Source organism: Drosophila persimilis, unplaced genomic scaffold (genome assembly GCF_003286085.1).
Source record: "Drosophila persimilis strain 14011-0111.01,24,50 unplaced genomic scaffold, DperRS2 tig00000000-arrow-pilon, whole genome shotgun sequence".
Classification (NCBI taxonomy): Eukaryota; Metazoa; Arthropoda; class Insecta; order Diptera; family Drosophilidae; genus Drosophila; species Drosophila persimilis.
The window spans coordinates 13,298,547-13,315,340 of record NW_020825288.1 but is presented as its reverse complement, the minus strand read 5'-3'; the positions used below and the strand labels follow the sequence as shown (position 1 = coordinate 13,315,340).

General features: G+C 48.4%; 5 protein-coding genes across 6 annotated transcripts; 3 read left to right on the top strand and 2 right to left on the bottom strand.

Moving 5' to 3' along the window:
- Positions 1-3,699: 3,699 nt before the first annotated feature.
- LOC113567377 (transcription factor SPT20 homolog) lies at positions 3,700-6,469 on the top strand. Of its 2 annotated transcripts, none has more exons than XM_026995028.1 (4): positions 3,700-3,708; positions 3,740-4,930; positions 4,987-6,088; positions 6,188-6,469. In XM_026995028.1, the coding sequence occupies exons 1-4, from the start codon at positions 3,700-3,702 to the stop codon at positions 6,247-6,249; spliced, it is 2,364 nt and encodes a 787-aa protein (XP_026850829.1). In that variant the 3' UTR covers positions 6,250-6,469. The 2 variants fall into 2 exon arrangements, with proteins under 2 accessions (XP_026850829.1, XP_026850828.1); XM_026995027.1 differs by having other exon boundaries at positions 4,984-6,088.
- Positions 6,470-7,494: 1,025 nt separating this feature from the next.
- LOC113567351 (retinol-binding protein pinta) lies at positions 7,495-8,943 on the top strand. Its single transcript, XM_026994879.1, has 3 exons — positions 7,495-8,070; positions 8,138-8,367; positions 8,426-8,943. Exons 1-3 carry the CDS (start codon positions 7,675-7,677, stop codon positions 8,622-8,624), a joined length of 825 nt encoding a protein of 274 aa, XP_026850680.1. The 5' UTR covers positions 7,495-7,674; the 3' UTR covers positions 8,625-8,943.
- Positions 8,896-10,847, bottom strand: LOC6587344 (MOB kinase activator-like 1). Its single transcript, XM_002013533.2, has 3 exons — positions 10,481-10,847; positions 10,103-10,269; positions 8,896-10,029 (listed from the first exon to the last, which is right to left on the bottom strand). The coding sequence occupies exons 1-3, from the start codon at positions 10,498-10,500 to the stop codon at positions 9,551-9,553; spliced, it is 666 nt and encodes a 221-aa protein (XP_002013569.2). The 5' UTR covers positions 10,501-10,847; the 3' UTR covers positions 8,896-9,550.
- A 558-nt stretch (positions 10,848-11,405) lies between these two features.
- Positions 11,406-14,574, bottom strand: LOC6587408 (integrator complex subunit 7). The gene is made up of 2 exons (XM_026989747.1): positions 13,089-14,574; positions 11,406-13,032 (listed from the first exon to the last, which is right to left on the bottom strand). The coding sequence occupies exons 1-2, from the start codon at positions 14,550-14,552 to the stop codon at positions 11,494-11,496; spliced, it is 3,003 nt and encodes a 1,000-aa protein (XP_026845548.1). The 5' UTR covers positions 14,553-14,574; the 3' UTR covers positions 11,406-11,493.
- Positions 14,575-14,841: 267 nt separating this feature from the next.
- On the top strand, positions 14,842-16,788 carry LOC6588319 (nucleolar protein 56). The gene is made up of 3 exons (XM_002013531.2): positions 14,842-14,906; positions 15,088-15,490; positions 15,553-16,788. The coding sequence occupies exons 1-3, from the start codon at positions 14,904-14,906 to the stop codon at positions 16,647-16,649; spliced, it is 1,503 nt and encodes a 500-aa protein (XP_002013567.1). The 5' UTR covers positions 14,842-14,903; the 3' UTR covers positions 16,650-16,788.
- Positions 16,789-16,794: the final 6 nt, after the last annotated feature.

Genomic DNA, 16,794 nt, shown 5'->3' with positions numbered 1-16,794 from the left:
ACCCGACACGTTCGTCCACCATTCGTTCATCCATCGTTTGTTTGGGCGTGAACAAACCTGAACCTGAACCAACAAACCATAAAGCATCGTTCAGTGCTTTTTATTAAAAAATATATATATAACTATAATCTTTGATTACAATTTATGGTGTTGAATTTTATGACACTGCCCCCAGTCGAGGCGAGGGGATTACAACATAATTTGACCAGCATTAATATTTATGCTGGCCCACATAGAGCATACACTCGTAAACGGCAATTGGCACCGACTCGCCAATTGGCAGATGGCACGGCGAATGGAATGGATTGCGTTATGCGGTGAAGCTGTGTTACATCCCATCCAGAGCCAGAAAGACAACTTTCGGGCGGGTTTCGGGTCTTATCACATCCCGCAGCTGCTTAATAATGCGTGTCTGGTGGATGCCACAGCCGCACAGCCACACAGCCGCAGGCAACCACAGGCCTTGGGCAATCCTCCTGCAGGCCTACAGCAGTCGAATGTAAAATCTAAAATGCAAAATGCAAAATGCAAAGTGCAAAATGCATCTGCAGAATGAGAAATGTGAAATGTCTGAGGCGGAGCGTGAAGTGTAGTTTATCACACAATCACACAGAGACCCATATACTCGTACCCGTACGAGTACTCGTGCAGCACCCCCGCGCACTCAGCTGACAGCTCGCATTACTGGCGTACGAATATAATGATGTACCATCTTTTTATTGTTCGACTGGAACTGGGTTACCCAGTCAGTCCCCGGTCTTTCTTGATCGTCGAAAGTGAGGCTTTCGGCTGGTCAGTGGCTTATGCAATTGCCGCTTCTCCTCTCCAGTTTCGGGCTTCGGGTGAGATTGGCTTAAGCTTAGAAAACACTTTCAACCCACACACCACACCACACCACACCACACCACAGCACACACCGCAAATACAATAGCAAAAATAAATAATATAGACACCTTCGGGCCATCATCTATTGAGTTATTGCTAATTTATTGACGTTGCCCGATTGTTAAATCACTTTTTACACTTTTTTCTGTACACTTTGCCGCGTGGTTTTTTGCGGCCTGCGGCTTTTGCGGAACTCAGCGGCCACTAAAATAATTATTAATAATTAAAGGAGCTTTATAGAGGTGCCTTCTGGCATTTTACTTGCTTGTTAAATGTGTATTTACCATGCGAATACTTTCAGCCATTCCTCGGCCAATTAAAACGGAAATTTGCGGCGAGCGACTGGAATTGGGTTGATTATTATGACGCGATGATCTGTGAACTTTTCTGCGCAAGTTTTGTAGTTTTGCGGTGAATTAATCGGCACACATCCGAAGCCTTGTTCACCAATTGGGGGGAATATGTATATATTTTCTGTTGTATAATTTCAACATATACAAATCTGATTGTTAGCCAGATGGATAAATCTATCGCAGAATAAAAGACTATAACACCCAAGAGACTGACAAGAAACTAGCATTAATTCCACACTAATTCATGCTAAGCTTAAGCTATACTAAAAACTTGTAAATATATTTCCACTCAAATCCAATCAAAGGAACGTTTAAGTATTCGAGCAAATATTCACCATTAAGCACTTCCGCAAAAGTGGCATGAAACATTCGTGTTTTCAAGTGGCAAACATGGGAGGGAAATAGCATGAAAGAAGTGGAAATGGAAATGCCTGCATGCAATTGTGTGTTGTGCGGAGGCGATGGAGGAGATTTCCAACTGCCTTCGCCTTCGCCTTCGCCGCCTGACCATTACAATTTATGATGATTACAATTTTTTTTTTGTTTTTTTTTTCCTACGAGTACTATCCAGAGGTGTGTGCTGCTCTCTTCTCTCTCTTGATTAGCTTAACGCCAATATCCCCAGAGACTTGACTGACAGTCTGTCTATGTGTCGGGCCTGACTGACTGTCCGCCTGAGACGAGACTGTCTTAATGCAAGTGATGATGATTTCCATAGTGAAATTGACGCAAATGAGCCACAAAGCAGACAGCGGTATTGATTTTGTGGGCTTTTTATTTTGGCCAAGCCAAAAAAAGAGCCAGACGGTAAGGCAATAACTAGAGAAGACAGACAAGCCTGACAGACTGCCAGCGAAAATTATTTCCCATCAAGAGCCCATGACTGGTTTTGGGTTCCCCATTGACTGGCGCAGTCAAGCTGCAGCTATAATGATGTGCCCTTTGGCAGAACTTGAACTCTGGCCTTGGCATGGGCGGAAGACATTTGCGGCTCCTGCTCCTCCATCTCCATCTCCATCTTCAACACGAGCTCTTCCCATTTAGATGGGGAAAAATTATGGTATTTTTCTTCGTCGCACTTGCCGGAGAAAATGAGTCAAGTCATGTTCAATATTATATTGATGGACTTCAAAGGAGAGACGCCTGCGGTTATTGGAAAGTTTCGGGGCGATCTGGAGTCAAAGGGTGTCTGTGTTGAAGAGTGTTGAAAGATTTAATCACTGCAGAAGATTGATGATCCATGATGTACAATGATTTTCATAATTTTTTAAGAGTCGAACAGCAGTGAAATTTCTCCTAGCAATTGTTTATGCAACAATGCAAATGTAAATCGATCGAATCCTTGCATTTTTCCTTGCTTTTCATTTCAACTGCTGCTGCTGCGCTGATTAAATAATTTCCAAGCAGCCAACCACCAAGCCACGAAGGTAAAAACTTAGCCAGCCAATGCGAAGAAAGGCAGAGTGCCAAGTGGCAACAACGTGACTGCCAGATCTCTGCCTAATCCCGATCCCGATCCCGATACCGGGCTGGGGCACCCACAAGCGAGCCCCGAAACGAGACCGAAACCAAATCAAAATCAGCACCACAGTCACCAACGACAGGTGGTCGGATAGGTTTGCTTTCGCTATGGGACGGCACGGTTACGGGTTCGGGTACGGGACCCACAGTAGAGTGCCTGTTGATGCAACAATTAGCCTAAACTTTCGGCCAGGTCCAAACAAGCGTTGCAAGCCAATTTGCAAAATGTTTTGCTGTTTGGGTGAGCCACAGCCACAGCCATAGCCACAGAAATCAATCGTCAAGCTGTTGAAAATGGGAAATTGTGCAAAAGCCGCAGACGCAGACGCAGACCCAGGCCAGACCGGACCAGACCCAAGACCCCAACGCAGTCAGTCAGTCAGTCGCCCCCCAAACCTGGGATCCTACACAGGTACGATCCTCCTGGCCCCCCGGCAATGAGTGGGCACTCTTTCGGGCCAGCAAGAGCCAACCCCAGCCATGAATGTAATGCGTTATGATTTGCCGTCTGTGCAAATGCCGGAAAGATTACCAGCTCGCGATTCGCGGTGGGCTTCATTTTGAAAAGCTAAGGGGTCAGATGGTGCTACATGCATTTTCGAGCATGTTGCACAAGTGTACTCGGACGATGAGAAGAAAATTCACTCGAGTTTGACATGAGTTTGGTGTTGGAAAGTCTCTGAAGCCAGAATACTGAAAGAAAGAATCCCAAGCAAAACCTCAAGCTATTTACAGATTACAAATCTTAGGCCGTGTGATGTCACAGACCATTTGCCCAAGTACTTCAGCCCAAGGTGGCTCCAGCGAACCGACCATCAATTGCCATTAAATCAAATGAGGCCTGAAACTTCGACTGAAACCTCCAGCGATTAAGGCAGCGGAACGCTCAAACTTATTAAGTTATTAAATTTAAGACAGGCCATTAAATCATCCGAGTCCAATGCTAATGGTTCCCCATTTTTTGGTTCTCCCACTTTTAGAGACATTTCAACAGCAGCCTGCCTTGGGCGCTTCTTGTGCTCCTCTTGCTGGCCGCTCTCACGCTCCAGTTGGCCAGCGCCGGCGTGGAGCAGGAGCAGGGGGAGGGCGAGAGCGAGAGCGCCAGCACCGAGAGCAACGAGATCATTCCGCGCGAGGCCATCCAGAAGTTGGACTACTCTGTGCGCCAGGCGCTGCTGCGGGCCATCGACAAGCTGGAGCAGGAGGAGGCGGCCGCCTCCGCAACTGGCGTGACGGAGAGCGGGGAAGAGCGCCCCAGAAGTAGCGGATCCAGAACGACTCTGGCCCGGAACGAGGCCACCACACTGCCATCGCCACGGGAAAAGGACGAGATCCTCGAGGAGAGCACCAACAAGGCCGAGTCGGAGCCGGAGGCGGTGGTGCCCACCGTGCAGTTCTACACGGCCACCTTCGACGAGAGGAATGCCCAGGAGCAGCTGCTCTCCTCCTTCATAGATCGCTCGAAGCTGTGGAAGAAGACTACGGCGGTGAGGAAGCCGAGCACCCATTCCCAGGCCCTTTCCATCGAGCCAAAGTCCGTGGAGGCGGGTCCGGAGAATCGCCAGCTCACACGCAGCGTGGACTCCGGCTCTAGCTCCGGGTCCGTGAGCAGCAACGAGATCTCCCACGACGGCAGCCATGAGATCAAGTTCGAGATCAGAAATGTCCGCAAGGAGGCAACCACAGCGGCAACCACCACCTCAACGACGAGTACAACATCCACGACAGCTCGTCCACGCACCACACGGCGTCGTCCTACAACGACCACCACAACGACAACGACCACAACCACACCCAGGCCCACACATAACGAGGATGGGGAGAACATTGAGCAGGTCGACAAGCAGGACATTCGCATCCAGGAAGCACCACTCGTGACGGCCTTCACGGTGGATCTCGATGAGCGGGGAACAGCGCAGAAGTTCCGCCCCCTGCTGTCCGGACAACGTGCCAACTATCCGCAGCAGCAGCAGTATCCCCACATTGGACCCACCATCACCAAGCTGAACGTGCTGGAGACGGAGCCGCCGGCCACCCCGCTGCCCACACAGTACCCGCCCACCGGGAGCAGCAGCACCCCCATCTCGCAGGTCAGCACGAGTGCGAGCCCCAGCAATGGGTTCTCCACTACGCCCGCATTCCTGGCCAGCTCCACCTCCAACTATGCCAAGGTAGGACCCCCAGAAGCGCCCGACTGAAGTCTAATCCTTGAAACTCTTTGCAGCAGGAGCCACTCACCGATCTGGCGGCCCCGCCCAGTGTGAACAACTATCTGATCGAGCGCCATCGGGCTCTGGAGCAACAGATCTACCAACTGAAGGTTCAGGCGCAACAGCAGCAGGCTTTAATCTTGCGCCAGCTGAAGCTGCTGGAGGAGCAGAGCCAGAGCCGCTTCCAGGGCGCCCCACTTGCGCAATCCAGCACTTTGCAACCACAACATCAACAGCAACTGCCCCAAGTCCAGCAGCAGCAACAGCAGCAACAGCAGCAACAGCAGCAACAACAGCAACAACAGCAGCAGCAACAGCATCAGCATGGTCCGTTGGAGGCCATTCAGACGCTGCAACCGCCTGCGGTGGGTTACTCCATAAGACCTTCGGTGGAATTTATACCCAGCACACATACCAAGACTGTTATTTATCCCACATATCCAATTGAGCAGCAATTGCCGCTCCGCGATGCCGTTTCGGGTCATAAATTTGCCCTGAACAACGGCAACAGCCAAAATAATTACCAGAAGCTGCCAGGCCCCGCCCCCGCGAATGCAGTGCAGCAGATTTTCCAAAACTTGCAGCAATCATTGCAGAAATCGAATGAAAATTCCATCAATAACAATGCGCAGGTCCAGCCCTCGAATCAGTTCAACTTTGCCCCCGCGGAGGCGTCGCACCAGCAGGCCCTGCCCCAGCACAGCTTCAAGCAATTCCAACAGCCCCAGCAACAACAACAGCAACAGTTGCTGCTGCCCAGCTATGTGAGCAGTGCCCTCTTTCAGCAGCAGCAACAGCAGCCACATCAACAGCATAGGGGCCGGCAGTTTCGCCAGGAGTCGGGAGTGGGCAACTTTGGCCTGAATTCCAATGTGGAGATCCAGCCGAGCAACTCCTTTGCCACCACCATCGTCAGCCAGCAGCAGCAGCAGCAGCAGCAGCAGCCCAACTCGAATCCCAGTCTGGAGAATCAGAACTTCTATCGGCAGCATCTGACGCCACAGCTGAGCAATCAACTCCAACAGAATGCCCAGCAGTATCTGCAACAGCAGCTCATCCAGCAGCAGCAACAGCAACAGCAGCCACAGGCCGCCGATGCCTCATCCAACATTAGTCCAGGTAATGCACACTTCAAGAGTAGAGAAACGAGCAATGATTTTAGTCAATTTAGCAGCTTAAGAAATCTTGATGAATTGAAAGTAATCAGTAAAGTTTTAGCTCTCAACCATGGGATACCACAGTTCGCCTCACAAAATCTGCACTTCAATGGCGCCTTTTGAGCACTTGCACCACCAATCCAGCACCACCACCCGATGCACCCCACAGGCACAAAACAAAAATGTACCTCCAGCAATATGCACATCCGTTTCCGGTCCCGGCCCCGTTCCCGTACCTGTTTCCTTCCCACAGAGCCAGATGTCCACCGCCCTTCCCATCCGGTTGAATTAAGTTTTACGTACAACATCTTTGTAAATATTCATTCTATTTTAAAAGTTAAGATTAAGAACTAAGAGAAATTAAAGCCCCGTGCAGGAAGGGTAAGGAGACAACACGAGTTGAAGAAAAGGAGGAGCCATCAATTGACGATTTTGTGGTGAGACAATTGGCAGACCAAGATGTTGAAATGTAACAATTATTTATTTTTTATGTGAATAAAGTTTATCTTAAAGTACGGCAGTGGTTTCAATCGACTATACACAGAAGATAATTCAAAGCAAAGGGCTATAAGCTCATTCAGTTGACTTTATTTGCATATTTATGAGTAGAATTGATTGGGGAACAGAAGTGGCAGTAAAAATACAAAGGTGCGATGCTTTTGGTCTGTTGACGGCTCCGGGACAACAATTGGACGAACACTGCCTGTCTGAGAAGCTGTGGAATGAAAATTATGAGTAATCCATAGCTTAAGGATACGTTTTACTCTTTGAACTAACCCTCAATGAGGTCGTCGCTTAGAACCCCAGGCTTTGCACACACAATTGCACAGAGGGCCACACAAACCAGAAGCACACGAAGAAACATGATGATAGTAACTGCAGAAGAATTGCTGAACTGCTGTCAACTCGGTTATGCTGGGCTTATATATCTCTAACAACTAATGGTCTAATGACATGCAAATGGCCAAAAGTGGAGTCGACTCCAATAGCTCATCAATTAGCTAGAGCTTATCGTGGAGTGTTCCGAAAGCCTTGATCTACATAAGTGTCAATCATCTGTAGGCCTTTTGACACGTTTTCGATAGGACTGTTCCACATGGAAGAATTTTCGTTTATGTTTAATGTTTCTATTGTATTTATATTATTGCTTAAACTGTTATTTCATTTTGGCGCTCATCCAACAACCCGATTATCAATTAGCAGCAGTTGCGGGGCAATCGAACTTCTCCCATCTCCAAGTGCTTTCGCTGATATCGTTATCGAAGCTCGTTAAGCTCATGAAAAAACTGCAAAATTAGCAAATTCAAAAATAATCTACAGTGCGCGTAATCCAATTGCGCCAGCGAAGCGAAGACATGCAAGCTTTCAAGTGGATAACAACGTATGTTATATTTATAGCATTCGCCAGCACGAATCGCTGAGTCGGCGTTTTGACAGTAACGCAGTCGCCAAAAAGCTTAGATAGATTACGTTGTCGTGGAAGCGCATCGCGCTCAATTTGTTTATAAACAACTGCTTAGTTAATTGCAATTGGAAACCCCGACCGCCATGTGGTCGCGCAGCAGCAGTGCAAGGCGGCAAGTCACCGCCATAGACAGTGATCCCGAGAAGGTATTGAGGCAGGTGCAGGAGCTGAACGACTGGCTAGACGCCAATCCGCAGATCAACGGATGCAAAACTTTCGAGAATTTGCATTTTTTTCTGCGCACCTCCAAATTTGATGTGGAACGCACCAAGAAGAAGCTAAAGACATTCTATCAGATGCGTGCTGAGCGAACCGAATGGTTCGATAATCGCGATCCCAACTTACCCGAAATCCAGGAGCTGCTGGAACTGGGCGTTTTTCTTCCCGTTGGCCCGGACTCAGACAATGGTTGTATGGTTGTGGTCATTCGGACGGCGGCCCATGATCCGAAGAAACACACACAGAACAACGTCTTCAAAGTGAGTCATAGAGAACGTGCCAAAATGGGGCTATAGACTTTCTACCTTTGCTTTATTTTTTATGTAGACCAGTAAAATGATATTGGACTTGCTGTTGAAGCTCGATCCGGAGAGCTGTGCTAAGGGCATGGTTGCCATACTAGATATGCAGGGAGTTCAATTGGGTCATGCCCTGCAGCTGAATCCAAAGCTCATTAAACGATCGGTGGAGAGCTGGACTGCCTATCCCTGCCAGCCCAAGCTATTGGAGTTTACTAACGCTCCGCGTCATGTCAACATCTTTCTGAACACTTTCCGGTGCTTTTTTCTGTTGGCATACATATGCATTCGATAGTTAATTTGAGTGATCTTTCAGGATCTTCATGACACCCAAGATACGGTCCCGAGTGATGGTCCGCCGCGAGGGAACCTCTGTGAACAGTGCGCACTTGCCAAAAGAATTGGGTGGTCAGGGCCCGAGCTACGCCGAACTCGCCATCAAATGGAAACGGTTGCTGGAGGAGAATTCCGATTTCTATGTGGAACAAGACAAATATAAAAGCAAGCTCAAGTAATATAGGTTAGCGGGCGGCGGCGACAAAGATAAGGCGGCGATTAGCCAAGTGCTATAGATTAGGGCGACTCATTGTCGATGCGTAAATGCTCATTGGCGCATACCTTTGTCGCCTGCAGTCGTATATTGCTTAATTCCATACAAAGATCTAATAAGTTGTATATACTCTTGTATACTTTTCATTTTCATCACGGTTATCTGAATATAAGCTAATCAATTGTTTTTGTTAATGGGAGTCAATGTACGATACAAAATTGATCCAGAGCATGGTCTGTATTCATAATATTCTCTTTATTAGTATAAAACGTATCAAAAATGTTTATCAAGTCTACAATTATTATCATTTATTGGGTGCTGTCGAGCGTCGCCTCACATTGCTGGGGTTTTGCCTTACAAACAGTCGTTCCATCAGTTGCACGACGCCGAGCTATACATATGCGATAGTTTAATAGTAATAAATACATACATACATTTGGGGGAAAAACGATAAACGCATTGTTTTGTGAACATAATATTGTTTGTTTTCCATAAGCGGGGGTGTGTGTGTGTGTGTGCGCGGGTTATAGAAGGCGTGCTGCTGTTTTCTGGGTTTCTCTTTTACATACACATATATATAAATATGCTATATATCTCTTAAAGTTACGAGTCACATATAAAAATATAGTAGTTGCTCATCATGATCATCATCAGCATTATTAGCCCGCTATAGTTAGTGTGTTGTATGTTTTGTTTTTAGTGGGACCACACGAAGCACTGAACGAAACTTAAGAGCTATGTATAAACGAGGAAAGGAAAGGAAGGGCGGTAACTAACTAAAGCGTAATACACAAGTCTACCAGAGCGCTCCCATCACAAGTCCAATTGCATGCCGTTGCTGATGCCAATGCCGACACTGCCGCCACCAGTGTCCGCCACTTGCAGTGATTCCTATATCTGCCGCTCGTCCTTTGCCGTCAGCTTGTCGATGAGCTCCTGCAGCGGGGCCAGCTCGCGCCGCTCGATCAGATTGAACTCTTGCACAAAGAATATGAAATGCTTGAAGGACGTATTCAGATGGGCCTCCTCGCCCAGCGTCACCACCTCCGAGAAGTGTTGATGGTAAATGTGGGCATAGACCCTGAACAAACGCTTCAGTATGGTCTTGGCGGAGGTGAGAAAGTTCTTTGGAAACGGCACACCAATTTTTGATGGAAACAGCGTCTCATCGTCCAGCTGATCCTGCACCCAAGTCATCAAATAATCAATGTACTTGGGGGCGCTGCACTTGATGGGCTTCTTCACGGTCAAACCGTCAGCCCAGTGGTATTCATATTTCGGACCAGCCGACATAATGCCACAGCTCTCCTCCGTACAGAACTCTGTGATCGTGCCGTACAGCATGTTTATCTGATTGAAGAAGTCCACAGCTAATGATGGAAGGGAGAAAAAACAGATGTACATATACAAAAACACATGATTAATGGAAAACTAATTACTCACTGTTAACGGCCACCCATTCGTTGAGATCCTCGCCGTCGGGCAGAGCCACTGCATTGCGTAGATTTCCAGATCCCAGAGTGGCGGCGGCATGCTTCATAAGATCATATTGATGCGTGCCTTCCGGTATGTTCTTCTTTGGCTTGAAGGTTTTGCTCGAACGCGAACCGCTGCAATATAAAAGCCGATTAGTATTGGCCCCATCAACCCCAAGTGGCTGCCCTGCCAAATGGGTGGAGGTGGGGAGACAAAGGCTCGGCTCCCACATCACAGAGACGGCGAACAAAGCACTCAATGGGGTGGTACCCGAAGCTTTCTTTGTTGCAACCCGGGCCTTTTGTGGTTTCGGATGTACTCGAGAACCTTTTTTCATGAACTTACAACAAAAAGTCCATTGCCATGCAGTTTCTGTAACCTCTGGGGTCTGTTTCGACTTTCACTCGAGCCCACCAAATTCTTCTGCTGCGAAGCCTGTTCCGGCAAAGGCCGCACCGTTCTCAAGGAATTTCTGTGACGTGTCAGTAACTTTTCTTTTGAATATTCACACAATTGATTCGAAATAATAATCTACAGAAATTGCTGGCAATTGTGGCAGGTTTTGTGGGCAGGCGATGGAAAATATGTTTCTGTTCGGATACTGGGGTCTCTGATGTCGACAATGGGGGCGAGCACAGCTGATGGCTTGGATTCTAGGAAGTGTATATTGCAACTTATTAGTTTTGTTGTGTTTATAAACGCAAAAATTGTTATAAATAAAAATAAAATTGGTTTCACACACACTGCAGTGCTCTTGTATTCAGTGTGACCGCTCATCGATAAAATATACGGTCCGACCCGCAGAAATATACCATCTTATATACCAAAAATACCGTAAATATACTGACAAATTTAGGTTATATTATACATATTCCTCGATTTTGATAATCCGTTGAATATTACTATGTATCTAGGTCTCTCAGAACTGCCCACATAATTTTATATAATTAATTAATATATTTTCTACTTGACTGGCTTATTTTAAATAATTGAGTTTGATTTTTTTGCATCAATTTTGGTTCCTCAACAATAATATAGCGTTTCGTATGATGAAAAATCCAACTTAGCCCACTTAAAACGCCTTTGCTTACACTGGATAACAACTTTAGTTAAACCGCCGAAAATAATAACAATTATAATAACAATAATAATTACTCTTGTAGGTCCACCCTATTCTTATCTTTCCCCTAAACAGCACTTGCTTTGGTTATTTTAAAAGTTGCGCGCCAAGTGAGGTCTGTCGGAGAAAGCATTTTTTTAATAAATACTTTGATAGTTATTTTGAATCTGAAAGAGCATTTAAGGCATTAAGCTTTTAATTATAACAAACACTTTAACCAAAGTTTACATATGTACATCTAAAACCTTCTCGCCTGACCTACTGCCTGAGAAGTGCTGGGTGTTGGTGCTGTAGGTTTTGAGGGATCCTCCAGGACACGTACCATCATGGAAGATTTGGGGCCAGTGCACCAAATAGTGCCGTGCTCATCGACAACGAACGTTTCCAGCGTCACCTGGAAGTGACCACCGCTCGATATGGGCAGCAGAAAGCTGCCGGAGAGAAAGTCGCGTTGCGGCTTGACGATCTGGTTCAGGGTGACGGTGTCACTGGTGCCGGTCTTCTGCAGCTCGCTACCGGAACGTGGTGGCGGCGTTACCAGCTGGGACGTAAGGCTCAACTGCACGGACTCCACACGCCGGAAGTGCTTGACCTCTTTGGAGCCAGCCTGTTGCAGGACCCCTTCGACCTTAATCACCAGATTACTGCCCGACTGAACATTGACGGGTTCGGTGGCACTACGTGGCTGTGGGCTAACCGACAGCTTTATCTGCGTAGACTGGAGAATCTGGAAGAAATAGCGCGGCAGGCAGAGCGGTGTTTTGGTAATTATCTCGATTTGAGCAACAATTACGTCCAGATGGCGGTTGCTGATGGTCTTGGCGTTGGGCAACTCCTCGGGGAGGTTCTTATGCATCAGCTCCATGCGCCTGCAGCTGGCGGCAAAGAATCGGGTCTCCGGGTGCTCGCCGGTGGTCAGGAAGACTGGTGGCTCTGGTGGCGTGGCGTAACAAATTGACTCGATGATGTGGGCAAGCAGCCCACACTGAAACTCGGCCACCTCCAAGAACTCCAGCGTCACGTTGTCCGCATCAAAAGACGACTTATAGAGACGGGCATGCGTCTCCTCGCAGGCCTTCAAGGACTTGACCAACTTTCTCAGCTGATTTGTGACGTGTCCAAACTTTTGCAAATAGTCCCTCGAGTTCTGGGCCAAGCTGCCAGCGATTGCCGGCGGTGGTACAATGACCTGGGCATTCTTTACGGTCACGGCCAAGTGCAGGGTCTGCAGGAACTGGGCTCGAATCTTGAGGTACTCCTGCGGAAAGGAGATCGCATACTGGATCGAGGAGCAGGCTCGCAGACTGACTCGCGCCATCTGGTAGAGGTTGCAGGCTGCCTCCAGCCGTTTCATCAGCGGTATCAACGGCTCTGGCGCCGCCGTCGGAGCATAGTTGTCCCTCATGTGGGCGTAATCCAGGCCATAATTTAGAATACACTCTGCCTGCGAGATCTGCGAGAGCGTGACGAGGAAGTAGTGCATTTGGTCGTTTATCACGATCTCTGAAATGCTCGTGTAAATGTGCGCGGCCACATAGTGATGCCCATAACGACTCGCGCTTCGTGCAATCTTGTACAATGTCCAGCAATTGAGCTTATCCAGGCACTTCTCGAAGCATTGCACCACCTTCAGGGGCAGATAGCACCCCATTGTTGTCTGAAATACCAGGACACTGAGGATTTCAATCGTGCGTAAGTGTTTCTCAGCATCCTCCGAGTCGATCAGCTTGTTCAGTTTGTGCAAAATAATCGGCATTCTGGCTAGCATGGGATTAAACTAAAAGTGGATAGAATTAGTGAATGCTCCTCATGTTTTTCCTGCAATATTTCTACCTTTGGTGGCGACGGTTCGTCGGTGTCCATGGCATTGTCGTCACCTTCCTCCAGTCCCTCGGATGTTGTAAATGCATATTTACGGAGCTGGAAATGCTCGCAGAGACGCACCAGAGCCTCGCATATGAGCTCCGCATTGGCTTGGGGATAGACGACATTGTCACCCAGGGTATTGCTGACTATCTCAATGAATGTCGCTCCAAATTCGGCATTCGCCTGGCTAATCCTTATGCCATATGCCAGCACACGTCGCAAGTGCCGTAGACAGTCGGCTCTCCTGGCCGTGCACAGGAGCAGGCCTTCGATGTGAAGACTTACAGTATGCAGGATATCGTCCACTTGGCTCTCCTGCTCAGTGCCGAACGCCGCCAGAACTGAGAGGACTGCCATAGCCTGAGTGGCCGTTGTATAGTCGTCCAGCTTGCTCATGCTCTGGATGCAGAGTCGGAGCAGGGCGACCCGATGCTCCCGCAGTAGCTGTTGGCACGTGAGCGGACACTCGCTCAACTTGACGAGAATCGAAAGGAAAAGAAACTGCTCATGCGAATTGACGCAGGTCTCGAACTTACTAATCAGAGCCTCAAGGGCAGGCTTGGGCCAAGCGTGGACACTCTTCTTGCCGGCTAGTTCGTTGAAGGAGCGCAGCACCTGGATGCGAACTGGCGTCCGCAAATCTTGCATAAAGTCCAGCAGCACCTCGAGCTGCCCGGGAACGCCCACCAAGGTGCGGGAGGATAATTGTGTGAGGGTATCGATGATGGCCACCACAAAACTCTGCGCGGGATACTTGGGCAGCAGATCCATACAGAGTTTGTTGACCAGTGCGGCGGTATTGGCATCGTGATGCATGTGCCGCAGCACTGGGATGAGCAACAGCTTCATGGGCACTGGCACCTGCAGTGACTCGATCATGTCCGATATCTTGGCGCACATGCTGATGGCGAAGGAGCTGGACTGGGCGGCAAAGCAGCTGCTGGCATAGATGGCAGCCTCCACCTCCACGGTGTCGTGGCTGTCAAGGGCACGGCGTATAGCATGGTGCACTTGTTGCTTCTCGGGGATCACGCGGGAGACGGCGCCCAGGGTGCGCAAGAGCAGAGCGCGTGCCACAGGATCGTTCGAGTGCATCACCATAAAGATGCGGCGCACAAAGTTGTCGATGTTGAGGATCTTGTCCAGGTGGTTTTCGCTCTGCTGGCAGACACGGAGTACCCAGAATCGCAATAGATTCGAGCCACTCACAAAGAACTCCGCCAGCTTGATGAACGACGAGTTGATCAGAATGGGAAATGGATACTTCTCGAAGAGACGAGGGAACCGCACAATGGACTCGCATTGGATTCCCTGCTTAGCGCTCCGGAGGCCCTTGTCGAGCTCCATGAGCACGGCATTGGGATCCTGCTCGTTCTCGTTGAGGAAACATTCGTTGAAAGAGCTGACGCGGGTGCTACTAAAGTGCGACATCTGTGCAACTATTTGCAGTCACTTATAACCTATTTAATATTAATTATAAGTAATATTTAACTTTTTCAAACATAAACAAACCGGCAGAGAATCAGTGTGATCGCGGATTTATCGTTAAAAGATACCGTCCGACCCTCAGAAATATACCGAAACATACCGTCTCATTTAAAAAATATATCGTAAATATACTAGCGAACTCAAGTTCTATCGTACATATTCCATGCCTGAACACATAAATTTTCATGATATGTACACACTGATATTTCAAAGCACGTGGAAAAACAACTGTAGGAGCATCTTGCGTGGATACTTTTAATTTAAAGTTAAAGAAGGCATATTTACGGCCTAAATATGGTAAATATGCAACTCTAAATCATTCATAATCAATAGTCTAATGAAAGATGTGCAAAAGTGATGAAACCAGACAAATAGAACTAACCTAAAGACAAGCATGGAGTGGAGCACCCCCAAAACACATGTGCTGCCACCGCCAGCACATCAAAATTGATTATATGTCCCATTTTCCCCCTTCCAGTCGATCCTCTATGTTCTGTACGAACATGCAGCAGGCTTCTCGGTCTTCTCCGTCAAGGAGTTTGAGGAGGTCTCCATGTTCCTGCCCCAGGTGGAGTCCTCCGTCACGGACTTCGCCAAGTTCAATTCGATTGTGAAGTTGGCTGGCTTTGCTCCCTTCAAAACGGCCATTGCCGCGTTGGAGAATATCAATGCCATTTCCGAGGGCATTGTGCCCCAGGACTTGCTGCATTTCCTCGATGACTTCTTCGCCAAGCTGAAGAAGAAGAAGTGCACGCTCGGCATAGCCGATGCGAAGCTGGGAGCTGCCATCACCGAAGCAATCGGTGTGCAGTGCAGCCAAGTTGGTGTCGTGCCTGAGATCCTGCGTGGTGTGCGCTTCCACTTTGCCAAGCTGGTCAAAGGTATAAATTCAAAATCTAATAAAAGCTATCCTTGTGCCTAACTCTTCCTCAACCTCCCGCAGGATTCACCGAACAGTCTGCTGGTGTTGCACAGCTGGGTCTGGGCCACAGCTACTCGCGTGCCAAGGTCAAGTTCAACGTCCATCGTTCCGACAACATGATCATTCAGTCGATTGCCTTGCTGGATCAGTTGGACAAGGATGTGAACACGTTCTCTATGCGGATACGCGAGTGGTACTCCTACCACTTCCCAGAACTGGTCAAAATTGTTCCCGACAACTACATGTTCGCCAAGGCCGCCAAATTCATTAAGGATCGTAAGAACTTGACCCAAGACCTGCTTGAGGACCTTGAGAAGATTGTTATGGACTCGGCCAAGGCCCAGGCCATCATTGATGCCGCAAAGATGTCAATGGGCATGGACATCTCCATTGTGGATCTGATGAACATTGAGCTGTTCGCAGAGCGCGTTGTCAAGCTTTCCGAATACCGCAAGAAGCTGTCCACCTATTTGCACAACAAAATGAACCTGGTGGCACCCAATCTGCAGTCGCTGATTGGTGATCAGGTCGGTGCTCGCCTCATCTCGCATGCCGGCAGTCTGACCAATTTGGCCAAATACCCGGCATCGACAGTACAAATTCTGGGCGCTGAGAAGGCGCTCTTCCGCGCCCTAAAGACCCGCTCCAATACCCCCAAGTACGGTTTAATCTATCACTCGTCGTTTATTGGACGAGCTGGCCTCAAGAACAAGGGTCGCATTTCGCGTTTCCTGGCCAACAAATGTTCGATTGCATCCCGTATTGATTGCTTCCTGGATCAGCCGACCAGCGTGTTTGGCGAGTCGCTGAAGCAGCAGGTCGAAGATAGGCTCAAGTTCTACGAGTCGGGCGATGTGCCGCGCAAAAATATCGAAGTCATGAAGGAGGCCATCGAGGCGGCTGGCCAGGAAGCGGGCGCCAACGGGACAGCGACTCCCCAGTCCGAGAAAAAGAAGAACAAGAAGAAGAAGCGCGGAGCTGGCGAGGACGAGACGGAGGCAAACGGCTCCAGCAATGGCAATGGAGCCGCCGCCGACAACGGCAATGGCAACGATGATGGTGAGCCCAAGAAGAAGAAGAAAAAGAAGAACAAAAACAAGGAAGCCGTGGAGGCGTAATGACCACACCCCCACCTTAACATTCAGCTTAGTTTTAGGTTCCCAATATGGTTTTACTTTATACACAATTTTCTTCTGTATTTTCATTTAGTTTTCACTTCAATTTCAATAAACAATTACTCAGGGTATTCCCTCAGAAAAAAAA

Bases quoted from the DNA above. Each gene is read 5' to 3' on its own strand.
- LOC113567377 (XM_026995027.1), top strand. The intron at 4,931-4,983 runs GTAGGACCCCCA...AACTCTTTGCAG, and splicing joins CCACCTCCAACTATGCCAAG to CAGGAGCCACTCACCGATCT. The intron at 6,089-6,187 runs GTAATGCACACT...GTAAAGTTTTAG, and splicing joins CTCATCCAACATTAGTCCAG to CTCTCAACCATGGGATACCA.
- LOC113567351 (XM_026994879.1), top strand. From the start codon at position 7,675: ATGTGGTCGCGCAGCAGCAGTGCAAGGCGGCAAGTCACCGCCATAGAC. The intron at 8,071-8,137 runs GTGAGTCATAGA...TTTTTTATGTAG, and splicing joins CACAGAACAACGTCTTCAAA to ACCAGTAAAATGATATTGGA. The intron at 8,368-8,425 runs GTGCTTTTTTCT...GTGATCTTTCAG, and splicing joins ATCTTTCTGAACACTTTCCG to GATCTTCATGACACCCAAGA.
- LOC6587344 (XM_002013533.2), bottom strand. From the start codon at position 10,500: ATGGCAATGGACTTTTTGTT. The intron at 10,270-10,480 runs GTAAGTTCATGA...TTTATATTGCAG, and splicing joins ATGGCAATGGACTTTTTGTT to CGGTTCGCGTTCGAGCAAAA. The intron at 10,030-10,102 runs GTGAGTAATTAG...TTCCATCATTAG, and splicing joins CGAATGGGTGGCCGTTAACA to CTGTGGACTTCTTCAATCAG.
- LOC6587408 (XM_026989747.1), bottom strand. From the start codon at position 14,552: ATGTCGCACTTTAGTAGCACCCGCGTCAGCTCTTTCAACGAATGTTTC. The intron at 13,033-13,088 runs GTAGAAATATTG...ATCCACTTTTAG, and splicing joins ACGAACCGTCGCCACCAAAG to TTTAATCCCATGCTAGCCAG.
- LOC6588319 (XM_002013531.2), top strand. The intron at 15,491-15,552 runs GTATAAATTCAA...AACCTCCCGCAG, and splicing joins CTTTGCCAAGCTGGTCAAAG to GATTCACCGAACAGTCTGCT.